Consider the following 21,592-nt stretch of genomic DNA (forward strand, 5'->3'; position numbering starts at 1 on the left):
ATCCCATCCTTATGATTCACTTTCCATTTAATGTTCAACCCATAGCAAGGTCACAGATTAGATTTTTGTTATTGATTTCTACTTTAATTATATCCCCATGAGAAGTGTGTATGTGTGAGCTTTGTATAAATGTAGCAATTCTCACACAACTAAATGTATACTAACACAATATGAGCGTCATTTCAAAGAACAGCACATTTCACATGCACGACATCTTTCATTTGTCTCTGCAGATAAACCCAGATATTAGAAAGAAAAAAATCCAGGTTGAGTGAACATCAACTGCTGGACACTTCAGTAAAAAAGCGTATATATTGTAACTACAGCTTTATTCAGTGCTCACTCCTCAGCCTCTATCAGAGGATCCAGAACTTCAAGTAAAACTGAATATCTTCCTCTGGACTTGATAACAAAACCTGAGCACTCCTTTGTTTTTACATCAGACGCACTGAACAGTTGTTTAATGGGACTTCACAGCGGATGTGTTGTTGGTGTCAAAGATGAAGATGTGGAATACAAAAAATACATATTGTTGAAATAACAAATGCTTTAAATTGTGTTTTTACTCCTTCCCCACCTCCCTGTGCTTTTGACTTAAAGTTTTCATTTGGAGCTGCAGAGACAGTAAAAAGTGTGATTCAATGTAAAAAGTAGATGTGGTCTCTGTAGAGCGCATATCTCCACCAAGGCCGAACAGTAACTTTAAATTCAATCAAGCTGCACCAAATTTCACACACATAAGAACAGTTCTCTCAAAATGTCATGTTTTTTCGTCATGAAACATTTTTTCCACAATAAAATATGACTTCTAGAGTTGGGGCCAAAAGTGTGTTGTGACTATTGTACATGTTTTGAGAATTGTAAATAGTCAAATCATCAGTCGAAGGCATGATAGAATCCCATGTTTATTTTATTGAAACACAAGCAATGGTTTTTAAATATAAGGCCATGATTTTTTTTTTATGATCAATCATTTCATACAAATATATATATAAAAAAACTAAATCAAATCAATACTTAGTGTTGCACCTTCCGTCTTTAGAACACCAGTTCTTCTTTGTCAGACTTTTGCACAAGGTAAAAAGTAGTTTGTTCAATTCAACCTGGAGTCCCTTCATGTGATCTCACTCTGACTCTGTGCAGGACCCCTCGTTTCCTGAGGACACTTAGTTGTTTAAGCCTATGGCTGAATGTAAGGGCTCGTTGACCAATCAGACGCCTTCCTGATCGAGTTGTATGATGGTTGCAAATGTAACAACTATTAACCACACCCTGATACAGAGTGTGTGATTTATAACACAACATTGTAAATCCAGAATAAATGATGACCAGGGCTCAATATCTTAGAGGTTACAGGTTGTGTGTGACGTTTCAATGGTGACTGTCAGTTAAGGCACATTTACATGAAAATCCACAACAGCAGCAGGGCCCTGCACATGATATTGCTCATAGTCTAGTCTCCACTGAAAATGCCAGTGAGATTTTAATTTAAAATTAATTTAATTTAAAACCCTGAGCTGGCAGTGTATTTGCTAAAATGAATCCAGTCTAATTCAATAGAATCACAGGAAATCCTCCCTGCAGACATTTCTATGTTGGAAAACGGTGAAACAGCATCTTAACCTTAAAATATATAGTCAAGATGAAAATGTAATCATTGTCAACATTCACTGAATTTTGGACAAGCTTATTCAACTTGTTTATTCATCTAAACCAGTGCCACACAAGAGGCTGTGCCATAGACCCTCAGTCTGCCCGCTGTGAGACATCTGCAGGGCTCCCTGTGTGAAAACAGGTTTTCATTGAAACTGTTTTAGAGACATGTTGATTCAACTGTATGATCAGTTTGGAGGATGAAGGTTGTGTTGCATTACACAGAGGTGTCTCTGTTTCCCTTATTGTATGTAGAGGTGTTTCTATTATTATGTCCACGTCGGCCTCTACAAAGACAATCGACTTGAATCACCAGCTCTCGAAGACAGTTCCCACATGAGGGAGAAGGGTTTCTTGGTTGTTGATGTCAGCCCTCTGAGGATAGTGAAGGCTGACAACCTAATTTGACACAATCATGAAGGTAAAACAGCCAGAAACAAAATACATTGTCTACATATATGAATACATTGTTCTGGCTGTTTGTCAGTTCTAACTAGAAAACCTGGGGAAGTCCATTTGTGAGGATTGCTCAGTCCTGATAACGCACATCTGCTCTGAGTTCCTTTGTAACATAGTTGAGCAGCGCAGCGGTGACCTGCTGCTGGAGAGTGGCGTTGCCCATCACAAGAGCGAGGAGCTGGGCTACGTCTGTCCAGTCCAGGCTGCCCAGGACGGCCACAATGTCAGTATAGAGCTTCTGTTGCTGGTTTTGTGGCAGCTCCATCAGGATCTCAGGTAGAGGCCTGAACTGGCCGCTGGTCAGCCAGCTGCCCAAGAGACCACCAACTGCTCCGCCTGGCAGACACACAACAATGAGGAGGAAGTGGATACAGGGTCAGTTATAGGTTTAGAGCCAAACTGATCCATCACTTGGCTGATAATATCAGTGTCAGCCTTTAACAGACGTATTAGTATCTGAGTTTATGTTTGCCAATATAGAAACGTATTATACAGAATTAACAATCCAGAAAATATATGCATTTATGTTAAGATCGTATGTGTATGTAATTCCTTACTTCGAGTTCTGTAGATTTAGTTGTATCTGTGTCTTATTTTTATTTTATAGTTATTCATAAGGTTTATGGTTAAACTAAACAAGTTTAATTATTAGTGGAGTTTTCTCTATTCAATTCATGACAGTGGGTGCTACTGTTGAAAATGAACCAAATGGGTTTTATGAACAAATTAGATAGACTGTGTGGCCAGTGGGAAAGTTATGTAATCAGGGAGTGTCCGGCTACTATAGGACAGAGATAACACTAACTATTGCAGCAACTCTATCGGCAAGTCTCTCAGTCTGACAGGAAACAGAAACATGGTGAAAAGTGACCATTACAAATCACTGAGCCCATGGTGACATCTTTAAATTGATGGCTCTGTATTATCAGGAATTAAAGACACAGAGTGAGCAGGAGAATCTCCACAGGATTCACTGCGAGCTAGTGGGGGGGTTGATTATGCTTTTTACATGCGACAGATGCAAAAATCAAAACAAAACCCACTGAGAATATAAATATCTCCACATGAAACAGCGGTGCCATGCACGTGGAAGACACTGATGCAGATGTCAAGAGGCCTTTCCTTCATTAAGCCGACACCGCAGTTGATGTGCTGTAAACAAAATGTGATCTCCGCAGCAGACGTGACATCCTGCCTCTGCCTACTGCTCCACCCTTCACCTGAATGCTCCTGTGATGTCTGTGCATGTGAATGAGTCTGGGTGGAGAATCTCCTGCTGCAATGTGCATGTATGAAAGGACAAACTCTGCAGCATGTGCAGACCCAGTTCTGCAGTATTCCTTTTGGTGGTCCTGACTGAAAGCGACTCCAGTGTGGGCGACATGTGGACCAGCTGTTATATAATGACATCACAAATACAGTGATCAGGTCGGGTGTTTTTGTGACGGTGCAAGTTCTTACCCACAGCGATCCCAGGAGGTCCACAGAGCATCCCACCTAGGAAGGCAGTCCCTCCTGCCACCATCGCTCCTTTGGTGGAGTTTTTCACCGCGACCTTGATCTGATCGTGTGCTGATATCTCACAGCACAGACGCATGATGTCATTCATGTGGGGAGGCATCTCTGTGTTGAGGCACTGGCAAGACAGGAGGGCAGAGGGTCAACTCTACTGTGGAGTCTTCATTAACTTAACATCATCACTAAAAGAAAATGAACAGTATTAAAATATAGCTATTATAATTCAGCCTGTGATTCAACACACCTAGTGTCTTGTAAAACTTCTCTACAGCTTCACTTAGTATAAGAATACATTGACGCGAACCAGGTCATATAAGCATCTCTGGTAGTTTTTTCTTTAAAAAAATCCACAGTTCTCTAACTTAGGTTTGCCCATACCGTATTTTCTAATGCAGCTGACTTCATGCTGATGAAGTTGAGCTCAAATACAATTAACTACAGTCCTGTGATGAATCCTCCCAACAGGACTGTCATAGTAATATAATATAACATAATAAATTGGAATGTTGTTGAACTAGGAGGAAGAAAAAAAGGTGCAGCACACCGAAGGCTACACGACAAGAATAAATACTTTCACTTTTACTTCCACACAGCATAAAAGTAAAGTTGAATTATTTAAATACACTGTACACAGTTTTAAAAAATAAAATGTTTTACTTATATCAAAGTAACCTAATGCTTTTTCGCGGCTTTTGACAATTCGTATAGTACCACAAATACAATGGACGTGTTTGACTCATAGACTGCACGCTTATGATCATAGTTTATTATTAAATCAACTAGTTTCTTGATGGAGTTTGGCGTGAGAGGTTCGTCACAGAGCTTCGCAGTGTGGTTTAAACCGTGTCTGATACAGCACACGAGCTAGTGTCCAGTCCTGTTACTGACACTAGGAGCTGAAGACAGTGGTAAACAACGATGATTTGACTAAACTTCAATATCAAGTTCCTGCTCGGTTTGAAAACGGAACCACGCGCTGAGCACATCAGCTCAAACATCCCCTCCAGTGTAACTCTAATACAATTGGTGTGAAACCTGAGTTTCTTACCTTCAGTCTGCTGAACTATCAAACTTCTGAGTTTAATCGACACATGGATGTGCTCCCATGATCTGTGACTTCTTCGTCCTTCCTTTCTTTACAGTCTGACAACAACTTATCGGCGCATTAGCGCCACCTTGTGGCCAGGAGTGTGTGTGACCTGCTTTATAGGTGTTGTAGCAGAAGGTCAGTGCGCAGCATCCTAAAGCTAAAGTACTGCACAGATTACATAGCTTTATCAAACATTTTACACACACACTGAACTTTACGTTCCTGTTAATATTAAATCTATGTCACATTATTGACACAAGAGTTTACAGTATAATCAGGCATGGCATTTTGGCTGCTTCATTATATGCAATACTATTGTTTCCCCTGTGTTACCTATGTCTAATATTCATATTTATATTACTGTTATTGTTTTGGCACCCCTATATATATATATATATAGAGAGAGGATGAGAAAAAGAAAAGCCTTGGCTGCAGAAGCAGCATGTTCACCAGTAAGGGAGCAGCAGGTCAGTCAAAAACACTTAATAGAAAAGACACACCATAAATAGTCAGTTTGGCCAGCTAGCAATCATTAAATAAGTTCCACTTTTTGGAAGCTGGGATTCCAAAAAGTATTAAAAAAAAATACATTTGAAGTTTAAAAAACGTATATATTAATTATGACAATAATTCAATCATAATAACAATAAATTACCTTGCCATCAGTTAGTTTGCACATTTATTTAAATTGTTTGCTGATGATGAATGTAAAAATCAGTTTTGTAAACCTTGACGTTTTTTGCGTAACAATGCAAATTTTAAGTCGTTCGCTTGTTTACAAATGATTCAAAGATTTGTTGGAACCATTTTGAAACAAATGGATAAGTGGATCTACAATCACTACGATGGAATGACCTGAGGTAATATAATCAAACTGCTCATCTTTCTAAATGGACTTCAATCTGATGAACAACTGAAAACAACTGCAGGTGTCAGGAGAGAAATCCATGGCAGTGGTTTCAGGAATGTCTGTGCATCCAGGATTTCAGATCACTTCATGATCTGCTCCATCTTTTAACAAGTGACATCAGAAATCAGCCAGAAAAACTGTTTTTCTTTGTCCTGGTCCTGAGTAGGAATGTTAAGGCTCATGCATCTTTCAGAGTGTGTACAGATATTATTAATTGCTATTATTATGAATAATAATAGTTGTTATCCTACAGCTCTGGAGTCAGAGATACCTGCAAAGAGAGAGAGTGAGAGTGGAAGAGAGAGAGACTATGGCGGCTGAGGGGTAGAGTGGTCGTCCTCCAACCTGAAGGTCGGCAGTTCGATCCCCAGTCTGACCCATCTGCATGCCGAAGTGTCCTTTGGTAATATGCTGAACCCTGAATGGTCCCCTATAGAATAACTAAGTGCTGCGAATAGATGCACTGTATGAAATGTGTGTGAATGTAAAACTGTCCTGTGAAGCGCTTTGAGTGGTAATCAAGATTAGAAAGCGCTATATAAATACTAAACCATTTACCATTTTAGTATGGGAGGAAAAAGACATATAGTAGGTGACACATAGTAAAATAGATAAATGAATGATGGGGCAGAGAGAAGGGGAGAAATGCTCAGTGCATGATGGGAGTTCCCCAAGCAGTCTGAGCCCAAAGGAACATAACTAAGGGATGGCTCAGGACTGACCTGATCCAGCCCTAACTATCGGAACGTTTTAAGTTTAACCTTGAATGGAGAGATGGTGTCTGACTCCCCAACACAGAGTGGGAGCTGGTTCCACAGGAGAGGAGCCTGGTAGCTGAGCTCCTACAGATTCTTGGAACCACAAGAGATCCTGTGTTTTGGGAGCCAAGTGATCTATTTGGATAGTATGGGGTTATTAGCTCTTTGTTATGTGAAGGATCTTGATTGTTAAGGGTTTTCATACAATTGTGTATAGGTAAATTTTTCTACTTATATGATACTATATTTTACAAAAGCCTTGAAACCTCAACGCACTGCATTCCAATGAAGTACATGCAAAATAGAAAAAACACAAGAACATTTTAACAACCAGCCCTTTTCAATATCCTCAGTGACAAAGTACTGAGGCCACATCAGTACCTGGCAGAGAGTTGATGTAAGAAAAAACTTGTTACACGTTCTACTGGGAAGGACGGCTGACGTCTTCCTCTCCGTCAGAAACACTGATCGTTTCTGGCATCCTTTGCTGTCTCTCCCTCTCTCGCTCCCTCTCAACTTGCTTCCTGAGCCTGGTCTTCATGGGAATTGGAGGATCGTCTTCGTCTTCCTCTTCCTCCTCTCTAGATGAGAACTGCTGAGTCTCCTCCGAGGCACCTGACCCATGAGCCCGTGGAGCAAAAAGACAATCTCTTGTGTGTTTTCCAATTGTTAGACTTTAATGTTCTTGATGCATAGTGACATTTTTCTAAATAAATGTTTAATTTTAAAGAAGTCACACAAAACTATTTCCATTTCTCATCACCATTGTGTGAATACACTTTATAATGAAGAAAATCTTAATTCAAACAATCAAATAACAGACTCTCATTGAGAAACAACCTGCTTCCACAGACTAATTTCACTTCACAATGACGGTTCACCACCTCACCACAAAATTAGAGGTCTGGTGCTTTGCTTGAAGTGTGGCCTGGAAACAAGTTTAATTCCCAGTCTGAATTATTGTCCCAGTCCGCCCCTGAATACCAGCTGCATGTTTGCCAACTATAATAAGTGTACTGATTCAACCCAGCAGACAGATTCACCGTCAGCTAAAAGTTCTCTTAAGGTCACTTCTATAGAGAACATCGCAGGACATTCTAGGAATGTTCTCTGAAGGTTATTTTTTATATAAACTGTAGGGTACATTCCGCAAAGACTCTCTTGAGGTTACATTTTTTTATTCCACCATTAGCGAATGTAAAATGAAATTGTACGTTTAAAAAGTTTATATACAGTCTATAGTTTTGACTGTTTTTGTTATAGGGAAATATAAAGCTTGATATTCATGTCAATTATTCATTTATTTTAGGCTTTGATACCGCGAAAGTGGTAGATGAAGGCAGCTTCAGTACCTGTAAGATCCATGATCATTAATTCAGGATTTAAGTCTGTGGCCATGATGACATTCACACATTCACATTAGAGGAACTGCGTTACCAAATAAATAATAACATTTAATTGTTTTGTTTGTGATTTGGATTTTTTTTTTCAGTGGAGCTGACTTCATTATCAAAACAGTTTGTAGCATAAGGCTCGGGTATTTATGGTCGTATGCTGCCTTTATGAATAATCTTATAATAAACAACAACATTATTATCCTCCTCCAACTCTTTGCTTTGCGCCTCCTAGCGCCAGGTGCGTGTACAGCGCTTGTATACGCTGAAGGAAAATCACAAAAACACAACATATTCAAAAAGCTAAATAGTTTTTACACTTCCTGATTGACTGAGACATTTGACGTGTATCATTCATTAACATATAAATGTTATAAACGTATATGTCACTGAACAGAGGCTTGAAAAACATTAGTCCACGACAGGAAATATGTTCTGTAACATTAGGTTTTGTTTATAAGCTCGAAGACAGTTTTCTGACAACATTCAGCCATGTTCACACACAAATATGATTTAAAAAAAAGTTATATTGTATAAAGTGATAGTAAATAAAGTCATATTATATAATGTTATATTATATAAAGTGTTCCGTCGCGGTCAATATTTGTCAATATGTGCCACAGCTCGGTGCGTGTGATTGGCTTACGCCTGGTGTGACGCAGCCCCGTTGGGCGGGGCTCTGTGCTGACGTCACAGGACGCAGGGAGGATTCTCCGACACAAACAAGTTCGAGGTCAAAACAAAGTGTGAAGAGCTGCAGCAGAGCCGCAGAGTCTCCGAACAACCCGTGGCCACTCCCGAACACAGAGGAACTCCTGCTCCAGCAGGTGAGTGTGAGTGGGAGAAGAAGTGGTCTTTATGTCAGACATGGGGTCCGTCTGTCTTTGTTCTCTATCTCCAGTCGTGTCCGCTGTGCGATCACTCCGCAGCCTCCGTTATTCTCACTGAATATACTCTGTCGTGTACACTCGTCTTACTGCAGCTGTACAGTCTCCTTTTGTGATCATTGTGATTTCAAGACACTGTTGTGTGCGCGCAGTCAGCTGATCTGTGGACAGACAGACAGACGGGGGGGGGGGGGGGGGGGGGGGGGGGGGTGCAGTGTCCAGCAGTCTGTCGTTGCTCACAAGGAGGGAGACTCCACACATACACTGATAAGCAGGCAGACAGGCACTCGAGGAAGAACTGTCTCACATGTAGATCTGGTAAACAACAGCAGAGGAAATGTACTAATAATACTTGTAATATATCATGATATGTTGTGGCCATAGTAGATCGTGTTGTATATACGATACTGTAAAACAGCTGAGCAAAAAGAAAGATTTGTTGTGCATATAAACATTTACCTACATTAAACCTTATTTAAAATCCAGTACTGTGACTTCTCTCACTTGTTTGGTCAGGTTGACCTCTCTGTGTAAGTTCTGCACACAACAGCGTGTATCAGTAATATTAAGAGACTATCCAAGAGTATCCTGGGAACCTGGACCAAGGACTATCAACAAACACTAGATTTACACAACATTTCACGTTATGCTGGAATAAAAGTTAAGAGAAACCCAGTGTTGAAATCTCAGTCAGTCAGCTGCGGTCACAAATTAGAGATATGTTAATGTTAACATGGACGACAGATAACAGATGTATAATGCATGTAATTCCAGCCTCTTGCAAAATGATGTTCTCCAAGCTTTACATTCCATTACTTGCACCCACCCCCCCTTTATGCAGATATAACTCAGGCTGCTCAGGTTTCTAAGCATGCGTAATGGAAGCACTTGTTGATATACAGTAGAGCAGGTGTCTAGACATGTCTTTGGGGTGTTTACTGAGACAGCCTCAAGGGGAGCTATTTGCACTGTTAAAGACACAAGCTCAGAGGAAGTTAAAGGGATAGTTCACCCAAAAATGAAAATCCATTCATCATCTACTCACCACTATGCCGATCAAGGGGTGGGTGAAGTGTTTGAGTCCACAAAACGTCCAAAACTTATTCCCAGTGACTTTGCTGCATAGTTGTGATTTACCTGCTTGTGTTTGGTCATTTACAGAGCGAAGCAGAGGCATCAAGATGATTGGAAAGATTCTTTCTCATTTGCTTTGGAACACATGCGAGGACTTTGAGGCAGCAGACGATGGTTTTGAGGAGATGATGGAGTTTGAGGAGGGAGGATGGATCTTTGTTAATCTCCCAGGTGAGACTTCTAACATTCTTGGGTCAGTGAGGGCACAGCTTACAGCGGGATGAAAACTGATCTGTTCGAACCGGGATGTCCCTCACACAGAGAGCGGGTCGCTGTCAGTCCCTGAGGCGGATCCACTCGAGAACCTGCTGATCGAGCACCCGAGCATGTCTGTCTACCAGATGAGACCCAGGATGAGTGGGGAGGAGGAGGAGGAAGAGGAGCAAGGCTCTGACGAAGATGAAGAGGACACTCCCAGGTTATTATCCATTCAAACACTCCAGCCCACACACACACTTGTTTTAGATCTTGAGGACAAAATTCCTGACTGAGATTCCAACATATAAAGTTAAACATTTTAAGATGGGATCATTATAGATTATATAGAATAATATATAAGATGAGAGGTATAGTGGTTTTCACCTGCAAAGGTTAAATATTGAGAAGTTAATTGTCTATCAGCTTATCGTATATGTTCAATGGAAGAAGAAATATTCTGCTCCTTTATTTAAGCCAAAATAGCAGTAACACAATGTTAAAATACTTCATTACAAGTAAAAGCCCAGCATTCAGAATGTCAATTAAAAGTAAAGTGTTATCAACAAAGTATAATTTAAGTATTAAAAGTATTACGTAAACTATTGGATTAATTGTACTGATGTTTTCATGCATGAGCTGCATTTGACTATTGTATTTGGTAAAGGGGAGATTAGGCACTTCAACTACTGGATATAGTCACAACACGCACAACCTCAAATATCACGTTTACCTGTTATACTCGCCCTATAATGCCTTTTTGTGACCTTTGAAATGAAAACATGAGATTTCCACGCAGTGAATTAAATTAAGTGTCTAGTTCAGTTATAAAATCCAAGTGCACCACTGAACATACAGATATTAAGTTGTCTGCAGTATCCTCATGAACCTGTAGATCTCTTTCAAACCTTGCATAGTATCTCACCATGGGAAACGCCTCATGGCATGACCAATCACAGAGCTCCTCATCTATACAGATCAATCATATGATTTGCCTGGGTCATCCTGTCCTTAATACTTAGTCTTAAATTTAGATATCTTGGGTCATCATTGTCAGCTTATCAGTCTAGAAAGCTAGTTCTAGGTTTTCTCTCTTCCTTCATGGGAACGGCTGCTCATAGAGAAACAGCTGGAAGCTAGAGTAAGGATGTTGTGTCTCATCTTTGCCTGGTTACTCTCGAGTTCACCTCGGAGAATGACCCCCATTTTGCTGGACCAATGTGGAATTTTGGCGTAACTGGCTCAGTTGAGACAAGACTCGGGTTTACAGCCTGCCGTGGTGATTTCCTACATAGTTTGATGCACTGATTCGACTGATAAAATGTGGGTTGTCTCTGGGGCTTTGGGGGGAGCCCTGTGTTCATCACAGTGATTGGCCTGGAAATGCTCCTGCTCTGACCTCCACAGGTAGATCCTTAACCTTCCATCTGTTGTAAGTCCATTCTTTCACCAGTGCCTGGAATTTTCAGAGCTTGGATGGAAGGATTACTTTATCCTCACTTCCATTTTGACCACCAGCTCCATCATGGTGATGTTCCTTGTGCTTTTGACCCAGATCAGTAAATCTCCTAGGGGAGATGAGGCATCTTCTGAGGTCTGCTCCTAGTCTGTTGCTGCTCCAAGCCCCTATCATGGGCGCCAGACTCTCTCTCTCTGCTTATGGAAGAGTGTTTTGTTCAACTTCTTGGCCTTGTCTTCCAGTTGAAGATTTTACTGCCAGGACCTTGTGGCGTCTCCATCTGTACCTTTGCTTTGTGAGTGCTTTCTCACACAATATGTGTTTCACAGTGACTAGTTGTCCAAACAATGTGCAGCTTGGGTCTTGTTTTAGTCCCCTCAGGAAAAAGGTTTGTTAGAATTAGGAGAAGGTCATAGATGCTACGGAGGATGAACTTTATCCTGCTGGGCTCCATCGCCAAAATGTCAGCCCACAAATTCTTTCCCTCTCTGACTCCTTTCCAGGAGGTCCACTTGCATTGCTTTCTCATTTGGACTGCTCGGGTTTGCCTCCCCTCCACCTCCATCTGTCAGATTTGTGTCTCACAGCCAGTGTCTTGGCATCCAGTCGCTACTGCCCTGCTGAAGTTGTTGCTGGCCACGTTACCAGCGTACGGATCTTGATTCCAGCCTCCCTGAACCCTAATATCTGTGCAGTCTCACAGCACGATGACCTGGCTTTCCAAGGTCACCTGAAATTCTCAAGTTATACCTCAAGTTGCCATTTGAGGCTTTGTTCCCCTTGTTTATATTTAAGATCAGGTTTAGGTCATGAGGGACAGAGAAGTTTCTTTGTCGACCTCCGTATCATACAAGGTGTTTCTTAATTGTTGTAGTGCTTAGGTTATGGAGCTATTGATGAGGTCAGATCACTCACATTCCTTTTGTTCTTATTTGTTTCTGTGCCAGAACTGATTTGAATCACCTGGTGGCTCAGCTGTCACTGAATGGTTATGTTGTCAATGTCGGCAGGAAGGAATAGTTTGGCACATCAGGAGATATGCTCACTGGTATTCTTACAGAGAGTTGTGAGAGGATCGATACCACTCTGTCTGGGTGGTTAAATACTGGATGTAGCTATAGCTAGAGGATGGTCGCTAGTCACAAAGATTGCAAGCAGCAAAAGTGATACGTTTTTCTTTTTGTGCGTTTTATGCTAGAATCGCTGCACCATGTCAAGACATGTTTGGCAAATAAACCACAAATCATAAGGCATAAGCAAACTGGGTCGCCTCATATTTAACCATATTTAATGGATAGACTAAAGAGCTACTGATTCATATCTGCTGCATTGTAATGCTGATAAACACTATACCCCCAAATCTGATTTCCTGACAAAGGGGATCATTCAAAACCTTGACAAAATGTCATTCTATTTTTGGTCTAAGTCTTACATTAGTTTTGAGAAGGACAGAGGATTTAGAACATTCACACAGGGCTGGTTCACAGTAATTACTCAGGTGTTTATTCACCTAACATAGTATCAACACATACTCTAACATCCCTTCATGTGTCTGTACAGGCCAGTGGCAGTGAGGCAGCACATTTCTTGGCGTTTGGCTGCCTGGGGAATCCCTCTGCCCTGCAACATCCAGCTGCTGGCTGTCCAGAGGGCCAGGACTCAGGCTGAGAGGAAGAAGCTGGGCCGCAGCTCCCTTCACAGGCAGAATTTAGCCAAGATGCGATTCTCCCCAGCAGAGAAGCGCTACGGCCACTTCAAGCAGCCCTTCCAGCGCCTCTGCAACTACTAACAAGCAGTAAGGAAACTGCTTGTGAGAGGTTGTGTCTCAGGTTGCCTCCACCACAGCCCAGTGAGCAGCATGGTGCCTTGACTCTGCAATACTCTGGTTTCACTACACTGTAACAGTTTTAATTTTCGACTTTAACGTTGGCAGCCCTCACTTCTGAAAAAGCTGAGAACAATGAACCTCAATCTCCTGATAGCATGAACGACAGTCAGTCGTTCACATTTGAAAACATGAGTAACGTGTGCAGTTCCTTTTAAAATATAAGCATATGTACATTTTCAATGATTTGAATTGTGCGACTTGTTTGCATTGTTGTGGTGTGTGACATGTTTTTACTGCTACAGCGTTTGATACTGTTCTAAAAAGAACAATTCTATCCTGTAGAATTCTTTGCTCTGACGTATGATGCAGTTGGATGCTGCCAGACTCTGAGTGGTTAGTCCATGATTGTATTCTATGTGTATTATATTATGTGCCTTAGCTTTAGACGTTCTTGTGTAAAGTATATTAAAAGCTACTTTAATAACATGTGCACTTGTACAGTACTCATATCGTGTGAAATGAATATCTCTGAACTCCCTACAATGAATGTTATTTGTTACAAATTGATTTTTATTAGAGTGTAATTACAAAACCACTATTAAAGTTTTGTATTAAGTGTACCGTTTTATATTTTTCGGCTGGTACCCACTTTTTTCAATCCACGCAAATTGTTCATTTTTGACTCACATTTGTATATACAGTTGAATATTATGTTTTTCTATTTTGTGTGTATTTATAAAAATGTTAAAAAAAAGCCAAATAAATCTTGTTTTCTTAAGCTGGTTTCTGTTTAATATGGCAGTATAAATGACAAATTCATGATTGCTCATGTATTTCTAAAAATAATATCATTTAAAACAGTCAGTTATTGACATTCATATGGCATTCTTGTCAGTATATTCAAGCTGCATTAATCTCCTAATGATATAATTAATTAATTGATGTGACCTAGATAAAGAAACCTGACCCTTGTGCTTTATGATTCACTGAGCTTCATAACTAATGTTACCTTCTACAGCAGTCAAGATTTTACACTTCTCTGAGTTCTTTTTGAGGTAAAGTGAAAACTTTGTAAGACTTGAAGGTACAATTGAGCATTTTTAATAGGACCAGTCATTTTCGAAGGCGACGAATCTTTCCCATGAACCTTTTCACCTGCTCTGGGTGGACTGCATTGGCCCAGTGGCCACCCTCCTTGAAATGAGAACCAATGATCATTCCATTTGCATCAAGATAGCGCTCCATGTTGTCATAGGTCACTCCAGAACCAATCAGCACTGGGATTCTCACAGCCTGGGAAACCTCTGCAAAAGCAGAGAAACAGCAAACCAGTTTTTTAAATCATTAAAAATAATCATTTCAGCAACATCACGTTTTTTAGTCATACAAAAGCTTTATAAAATACCCATCTCTCACCAGCTCATTGCATTGGATGCATTTGAAATCAAATCATCCCAAATGGATATGGAAATTGCATCTAAGCTCATGTCAGTGTAGTGTAGCCCTCTGCACCTGTCCCCACTGTGTCTGCGGTACTGGTGAGAGGGGGCTTAAACGAGAGGGACTGTCACCCAGTGATCTTTGCACACAGCAGAGTCCAACCTCCATACAGAGAGTGCATGTGTGTGTGTGTGTGTGTGTGTGTGTGTGTGTGTGTGTGTGTGTGTGTGTTTGTTTGCTCTCATTTGAGAGTACAAAACTAAGCCTGTGTGCCTGTTAAGCTCAAAGTGTTTACTGTGTTGCATGTGTCGGTTGGAAGCTTCTTAAAATAACAGCCCTAGCTATGTGAGGGATTGTCCACTGTCCAGATTTCAGACCAACTGACCCCTGGCCGATACCGACCTGGGGGTCTTTTATCCCAGCCCACAGATAAATCCAGTGAAGAATTTGAATTATGCTGGACTGCTACCATGGGAAAAGATTCCATTAAAAGTTAAAATGCTTCATTTTACTTTGGTTTACTAGGTAAATTATGTAAAGAATTTGAAGTGCAGGTGCTTAGGTAACATTTGGCCCATTTTGGAATGTTATTATTAATTTATCGAAAAATGTACGTATATACTGAGTCACATTTTTTTACGCTCTTATGTTTTGCGTAAAACAATGATTTTGAAAAGGAAGTGGCTGTAAAATAAAATTATTGAAGTAACAAATACAAAGCTTTGTCAATGGTAATAAAAGTATTCAGATCTGTAGAAGTCGCAATACAACAATTTTATATTCTTTAAATTAAAAATACTTATTACTACAAGTACAAGACTGAAAATCTTACTTAAGTAAAGGTACAACAGGATTAGATGCAAAATGCAAAAACACTTCCGTATCATATATTCTATGTAGACTTATTATATTTTTGGTTTACAGCAAGATGAGATATTATGTCCCTTGTCAGATTGATGTGACAAATTTGATTGGAAACAGCTCCTTATTTACAAGTTAAGTAGATATGTAAATATTGATTTGTGATCCTTTTAACTCTACTTTCATATCCACCAACCTCTGGGGAATATACCAGGTTTTATTCTATTCTAAAATAAGCTCACTTAAAACAGCTGCCTGTTTAAAATGAACCAAATTTGACACCAGGTTATCACTAACCACACACATTAGAACAGTTTTATAGCTTCCAGCTAGGTATTTCACATTAAGGGGATTCTTAAGTATTTCTTTGTTCTATTAAAGAAGCAGCTTTTGTCCACTGGGCAACAAAAACAAACTAAATGCAACTGTGACCTGTCACCTGATAATGTTCATACCCTGAACATATTAACAAAAAGTTACCTTTTCTCTCATTGACTTGATATGGAGCAGCACCAGCATAATTCCATGTGTTTGTTCATTAATAATACAATATGTACAATATTGACTTTAATGAATCGTTAATGAATCTGAGCTTTATACTAAAACAGTGGAACAATCAATGAGCTATAAGGGGCCAAAACCAGTGCAGAGGACAACAGACTAAACATATAATACATCTCTGTGGGTTTGTTGCTATGAGCGATAACTGTCAAGCTACACAACTTAAAACATAACATCATTTTTCATTGTTCTTTTTCATGGAAGACACTTTGACTATTCATAGTAAAAAACAGCACAGGTGTACTTAACATTATTTGCGTCATATACAAGTGTTCCATGAGGCCATGACACTGACCCTGGAGCAGCGTCATGACATTCAGCTGTTTCACTAAGTGCACCTGTTCCCTTCATGCTGTTACACTGTACAGTGGGAAATGGGTGTGTGGAAGTAAAAACAGGCTTATGAGTGCAGCCACGGAATTTGACTAAATCACAGTGAACCACTTGAAGTGTGGTGGAGGTTTATAAAGTAGCACAACATTAAAGTACTCGGCACAAGAAAGTCTTTGCTTTGTGTCTTTCCTCCACTTGACTTTCCTTAGATCCAGTCATCATTAATGCTGGAACCAATGATGCGTGATTCAGTGGTACTCTCATGAACAGTATTCATACTATGTGTGCTTCTGCATGTGTGTAAACTTAAACTAGAATAATAATCCCAACTGTTGAGCACAATCTCCTGATAATTAGCCATTTTCTTTAATTCTACAAGTAGTGGACTGAGTAATGTGTACACTGCTCAGTGTTCACCAGCAGGCTGACGACCACCATCCTCCACCTCCACCACCAAGTCAGCAACTACCTGGAGCTGAGGCTCCTGTCCTGCCTGATGGAAAAACTGTTTATCCTCACAGAGGAGGTCAGACATTTCAGGCTTCATATTACTTCATATCCATCCACACTGAATATAGTGCGTGTGTGTGTGTGTGTGTGTGTGTGTGTGGTTACGTGTGTGTGTACTTTTACTTTGTGAGGACCATTTTGACCATAGAGCCTACCTATTATGCCAGTGAGTGTCGTCAGTAAGATAGAAGTAGAACAATGTCTGTCTGTCTGTCTGTCTCTGTGTGTGTGTGTGGGTGTGTAAGAGAGAGAGAGAGAGAGAGAGAGAGAGAGAGAGAGAGAAGGTGAGAGCAATCCTAAATTGAGCCACAGTGCGGCTGCCATATTGGGTGCCTACCGACGTTTGTCCTGTCCCATAACCACCACTGGACACTGAACACTGCGGACAGGAACCCTCATAGGATAAGGACATAACTGCAGGTGATTGTGCCCTCTGCTGGACAGAATGGGCAGTGACTGGTGGCACTTCTCCACTTAAGAGAAGTGCCACCAGCTATAAACTAAAGATGATTGAAATAAAAATATCATAGCTAACTCAATAGAATCAATGGTGAAACATCAGTTATAGCCATATGTTACTGTCCAAGTGTACCAAAGTGTCAAACAGTGACAAAAAAAGGCTGACTTGATAAACATGATTCTCCAGGTTGTGGAAGTATGGTGTTTCTATAGAAGTACCTTTGAGCTCACATGGGTCAGCCTCTGCACCAGTGGATGCTCCTGTGATGACGAGTCCATCAGAGAGGAAGAACTCTGCAGCACGGGCCGTCTCCTCAATGCTCACGTCTGATGTCAGGGCATGGGCGCTGGGGAACAACACATACAATGACTTAGCCTAAATTAAAGTGGAGGCATTTGTTAGAGCCGGATCTTAAGGAGCACTTGTCCTTGACTCCTTGTCAAGGACAGTCCTTGACTGATCAAACACATGTATAGCCTACATTAAATATAAAAATATAGAACAATGATTCTAGGATGTTGATATGAAAAAACCCTCATGACACAGAAATGTAATTGAGGCTTGAATTTTTATAGTTTTACACTAAACTTTACAATAAATATTTTTAAAACACACTGTGATAGAAATTTTACTATTAGGGCAATGATTGATATGAGGAACTACTTTGATGTTTCGAAAGATAACAAATGTTGCCTGAGAAGTCAGGGTTGCACTCAAACATGTTATATGACATCCTCACTGACAGGGTCACCTAACAAAGACTTAAAAGAACGGAGGATTTTGTGGTTGTAAACATTAGGAAAGGGATCTTGAAAACAGATGTTACATTCCAAGGGTCTTGGAAAGAGTAGGTGACAGGATATTGGTCACCTATTGCTTAACATGAAAGAGGTTGATCGATAACATTTGTCTCCTCTCTAGGAGGGGCTTGGAGATGTATAAAGTGCTGCTTTTCTTGTATGTCATTGCTCAGTGTGTGAAATCGATTCCATGGTCTTGTACAATGATGCCCATCTGCAGATGTAGAATAAACTTCCAGAAAGACATTGTAATGACTTGTGCTTGACTATTGAGAAATTCCCATGACAACAGACAAATGCAACTACATATTTAAACTTTAATTAATGATACAAATATTATTTTGCTTCATTTCAAATATAAACATAGTTTCTCTTCTGCATTGATCATTCTTTAAAACAATAGGTTTTCAAATTGTTAAACATAAATGCAAAATGTCTGTGAGAGGCTCATATCTACCGATATTATTGACCAACTAATTTTGGCCAGGCTACTAACAAAATATGTATTAACGCTCTGTAAATCTCCCTCTTTCACTAAAGGTGAAGAAAAATACATTTATTAAGCAACTCTCTTCAACTTGATTAAGTCGATACATACTTTTGTAATAAATAATGTGTTTCCTCCACAAGCCTCACAAGCCTTATTTTTACTGAGACAATTTTATGTGTGAAATTCTTCATATTTTTATTAGTCATTAATAAGTGAAGTCTCATATATAATCATAAAATATACAGAAAAATAAACCAAGTAAAATTATGGATGGCTGAGATAAAAATTAAAATAAAACCGAATTGTCGCAGGGATCTAATTAAGCTGTACTTCAAATAAAGAAAAACAGAATGGGTGGAATTCACGACAAGTGTCGACAATGAAGACACATTGAAAATAGCCTATAACAAAACTAATGCTACCTTTATTATTAGTTGCATCCCTGAAAACTGCAAACAGAGTAATGTAAATCCCAAACTACACCTGGAGAACATAGAGGGACAGATGGCAGAGGAAGGGAGCGAGACAGAGTGGGAAGAAAACAATAAAGATCCCCTGCTTAGGAACAGACAAAAGTATTTGTCTATCAGGCTGTACCTGGAAATCTCTTTCATTTAGCAGCATTATTGAACTATAAGCAATTTGGTGAACATGTTTTTATTCTTACATGTGTGTGTGATGATAGAACTGAACCTTATTTCATTCCAACACTTGACTTAAGTCCAATGTTTCCCCTGTAGCAGTTTAATAAAATAAATTATGGCAGCCAAACTAAAGCTACTGATGAACTTAAAAATACCTTAAATCTCCCTGACTAATGTTTTATTTCTAGACATGCCAAAAATATTGGTATGGATCTTCATTTAGTAGCAGTAAGGGACTGGGTCAGTGGTAAGTCCTGCCATTGGTAATTATGTCAGGATCGTCAGAATAAAAGCAGTCCTACATCAACAGCTACAGTTATATGTGTAAAATATGTGGTCAGGTATTTGCTGTCTATCAGTGGGTTTTCTGCTTTTAACTTTCTAATCAAACAGTGCAGACGATGACCTCACCTGTGCTTCTTTTTGATGTCAGTGAAGATCTGCACATGCTCAGCGCCGACCTGTTTGCGATACCTCAGTAACTCTCCGGCACAAGCATTCAAGAGGCCCTCATCCGCCACTTGAGAAAAGACAAAACCCTCCGCCCTGATGAAATCCATACCTGTGATCATACAAACCACACAAACATTAGAATGATGTAGTTAACTAACTGGTAGCTACTGCATCAAGAACAGGTGATATCGGACATACAAGTATCTGATCTTTGATCAGGAAGAACAACACATCATTAATAAGAATGGGTGACCACACAGTGATATCAGCTGCTGTGATGTTTGTTTGTCTATTTAAACATTGGCAGTGATAAAACATGACTGAAGATCTTAGTTCCGTTCGGTTCTGTTCTACAAGCTTAAACCAGCAGATGATTTCAGCCTCGTAAGCATAAATTAGTTGGTGTGTTGGAGTATGAACCTGAAGCCAGAGCTACGGCCATTGCCTGCTGGTTAGCAGAAGACAGTATTTGGACTCCGAGTGGCAGGATCGGACAGACGCTTCTCACAGCAGTGCACACAGCTGTCATACAGGCACACACCTCAGGGCCCACAGAGAATGAGTAAGGGGTGTCGTGCATGTTCTCGATGATCAGACCATCCTTGGAGAAGAGGTTACAACAAATGGTTTATCTGTCACAGTTAAGATTCATTAAAAAATGATTACCGGTCTGCCAGGTGACAGTTGGATACATAAGGACACAATGTGAGATAACTTACAATCCCTGCATCACGGTAGATTGATGCCTCCCTGCATGCCTCCTCAATGATCTGTGATATTTTCATACACCCCAGGGGGGTGCCTGAGGAAAATGAGAAACTTGTTTACATACAGTAGAATCCATCAAAAATGATAGCGCGTGGGATTTATAGCACTACAATCTAAGTAAGTATATTTGTAGTACTTATACTGTCATTTCATTCCACTTTTCACTTTTACATTCTAACCCTAAAAATGTTTCTTATGTATTAATGCATGGCCAAAGATAATTTAATGCTGTTATATATAATATTTATATTACATTCTTATGAGGCCATTTCCATGCATTAAGTATTCTTTACACTTTAGTATATTTTGCTAGTAATACTTGTGCTCTTTTGAATTTTCAGTGCAGGACATTTGTAATGGAGGATTTTTTTTACACTATTATTATTCACTTCTATTATTTCCTCCACCACTGAAAACATTGCACGTGAACAAAGGTGATTGTGATCTTACCTGGTAATGCTTTGACATGGATCATTCCAATAACCACAGACTTTAATCGTCCAAAAAGATCCAAAAACTTCATCTTGTAGTTTCAGTGAGGCAATCAGGGAGCAGAGACCAAACCATTTTTGTGTGTGCGTTTTAAACATGGAGATCACGTGACTGACCAAAGGTCAAATATGTTACCGTCGCCAAAATCGACCCAAAGCCTTGGTACAGAAAACAAGCATCCACCATTAACCAGGCTTCTAGATCAAAAACAAAACTTTTAAAAAGTGTTTTTACAAAGAAGGATGTGAGGGCTTGTATAAAACCCGCGCAGTGAATGGGGCGTCCCCGGCAGAAACATCCACAGGTTTGCATAGTTCAGGTTTGGCTGAATATCAGAGAGTGGCAGCGGCTGACAACCCTGTTCCAAGTCCGCATCACAACAAGCTGTGGCTACTTCTCGCTCCTCTGCCCTGTGCTGTCTTATTTCAGGTCGAATCCACAGAACCGCGCTTTTGTTTACATCTGACAGACTAGCCACGCGGTGCCCGGGCACTT

The 21,592-nt window shown here is 40.1% G+C and overlaps 3 protein-coding genes across 4 annotated transcripts; 1 reads left to right on the forward strand and 2 right to left on the reverse strand.

Annotated features, from left to right (window-relative positions):
- Positions 1-892: 892 nt before the first annotated feature.
- On the reverse strand, positions 893-4,801 carry LOC128438739 (protein C19orf12 homolog). 2 transcript variants are annotated; one of them, XM_053421414.1, is made up of 3 exons: positions 4,679-4,801; positions 3,574-3,748; positions 893-2,448 (listed from the first exon to the last, which is right to left on the reverse strand). In XM_053421414.1, the coding sequence occupies exons 2-3, from the start codon at positions 3,731-3,733 to the stop codon at positions 2,183-2,185; spliced, it is 426 nt and encodes a 141-aa protein (XP_053277389.1). In that variant the 5' UTR covers positions 3,734-3,748; positions 4,679-4,801; the 3' UTR covers positions 893-2,182. The 2 variants fall into 2 exon arrangements, with proteins under 2 accessions (XP_053277389.1, XP_053277398.1); XM_053421423.1 differs by having other exon boundaries at positions 3,574-3,812; positions 4,679-4,770.
- A 3,646-nt stretch (positions 4,802-8,447) lies between these two features.
- On the forward strand, positions 8,448-14,063 carry si:ch211-260e23.9 (uncharacterized protein LOC555795 homolog). Its single transcript, XM_053421460.1, has 4 exons — positions 8,448-8,609; positions 9,831-9,974; positions 10,065-10,221; positions 13,018-14,063. Exons 2-4 carry the CDS (start codon positions 9,851-9,853, stop codon positions 13,244-13,246), a joined length of 510 nt encoding a protein of 169 aa, XP_053277435.1. The 5' UTR covers positions 8,448-8,609; positions 9,831-9,850; the 3' UTR covers positions 13,247-14,063.
- Positions 13,613-21,578, reverse strand: zgc:162297 (uncharacterized protein LOC555865 homolog). Its single transcript, XM_053421448.1, has 6 exons — positions 21,056-21,578; positions 20,557-20,639; positions 20,258-20,438; positions 19,796-19,946; positions 17,669-17,796; positions 13,613-14,589 (listed from the first exon to the last, which is right to left on the reverse strand). The coding sequence occupies exons 1-6, from the start codon at positions 21,126-21,128 to the stop codon at positions 14,399-14,401; spliced, it is 807 nt and encodes a 268-aa protein (XP_053277423.1). The 5' UTR covers positions 21,129-21,578; the 3' UTR covers positions 13,613-14,398.
- Positions 21,579-21,592: the final 14 nt, after the last annotated feature.

This window comes from Pleuronectes platessa, chromosome 1, assembly GCF_947347685.1.
Source record: "Pleuronectes platessa chromosome 1, fPlePla1.1, whole genome shotgun sequence".
Taxonomy (NCBI): Eukaryota; Metazoa; Chordata; class Actinopteri; order Pleuronectiformes; family Pleuronectidae; genus Pleuronectes; species Pleuronectes platessa.

Bases quoted from the DNA above. Each gene is read 5' to 3' on its own strand.
- zgc:162297 (XM_053421448.1), bottom strand. From the start codon at position 21,128: ATGAAGTTTTTGGATCTTTTTGGACGATTAAAGTCTGTGGTTATTGGA. The intron at 19,947-20,257 runs GTTCATACTCCA...GTATGATCACAG, and splicing joins GGCCGTAGCTCTGGCTTCAG to GTATGGATTTCATCAGGGCG. The intron at 17,797-19,795 runs GTGAGGTCATCG...GTTGTTCCCCAG, and splicing joins GACATCAAAAAGAAGCACAG to CGCCCATGCCCTGACATCAG.
- LOC128438739 (XM_053421414.1), bottom strand. From the start codon at position 3,733: ATGCCTCCCCACATGAATGACATCATGCGTCTGTGCTGTGAGATATCA. The intron at 2,449-3,573 runs GTAAGAACTTGC...TGTGTCTGCCAG, and splicing joins ACCTCCTGGGATCGCTGTGG to GCGGAGCAGTTGGTGGTCTC.
- si:ch211-260e23.9 (XM_053421460.1), top strand. From the start codon at position 9,851: ATGATTGGAAAGATTCTTTCTCATTTGCTTTGGAACACATGCGAGGAC. The intron at 9,975-10,064 runs GTGAGACTTCTA...TCCCTCACACAG, and splicing joins GATCTTTGTTAATCTCCCAG to AGAGCGGGTCGCTGTCAGTC. The intron at 10,222-13,017 runs GTTATTATCCAT...GTGTCTGTACAG, and splicing joins GATGAAGAGGACACTCCCAG to GCCAGTGGCAGTGAGGCAGC.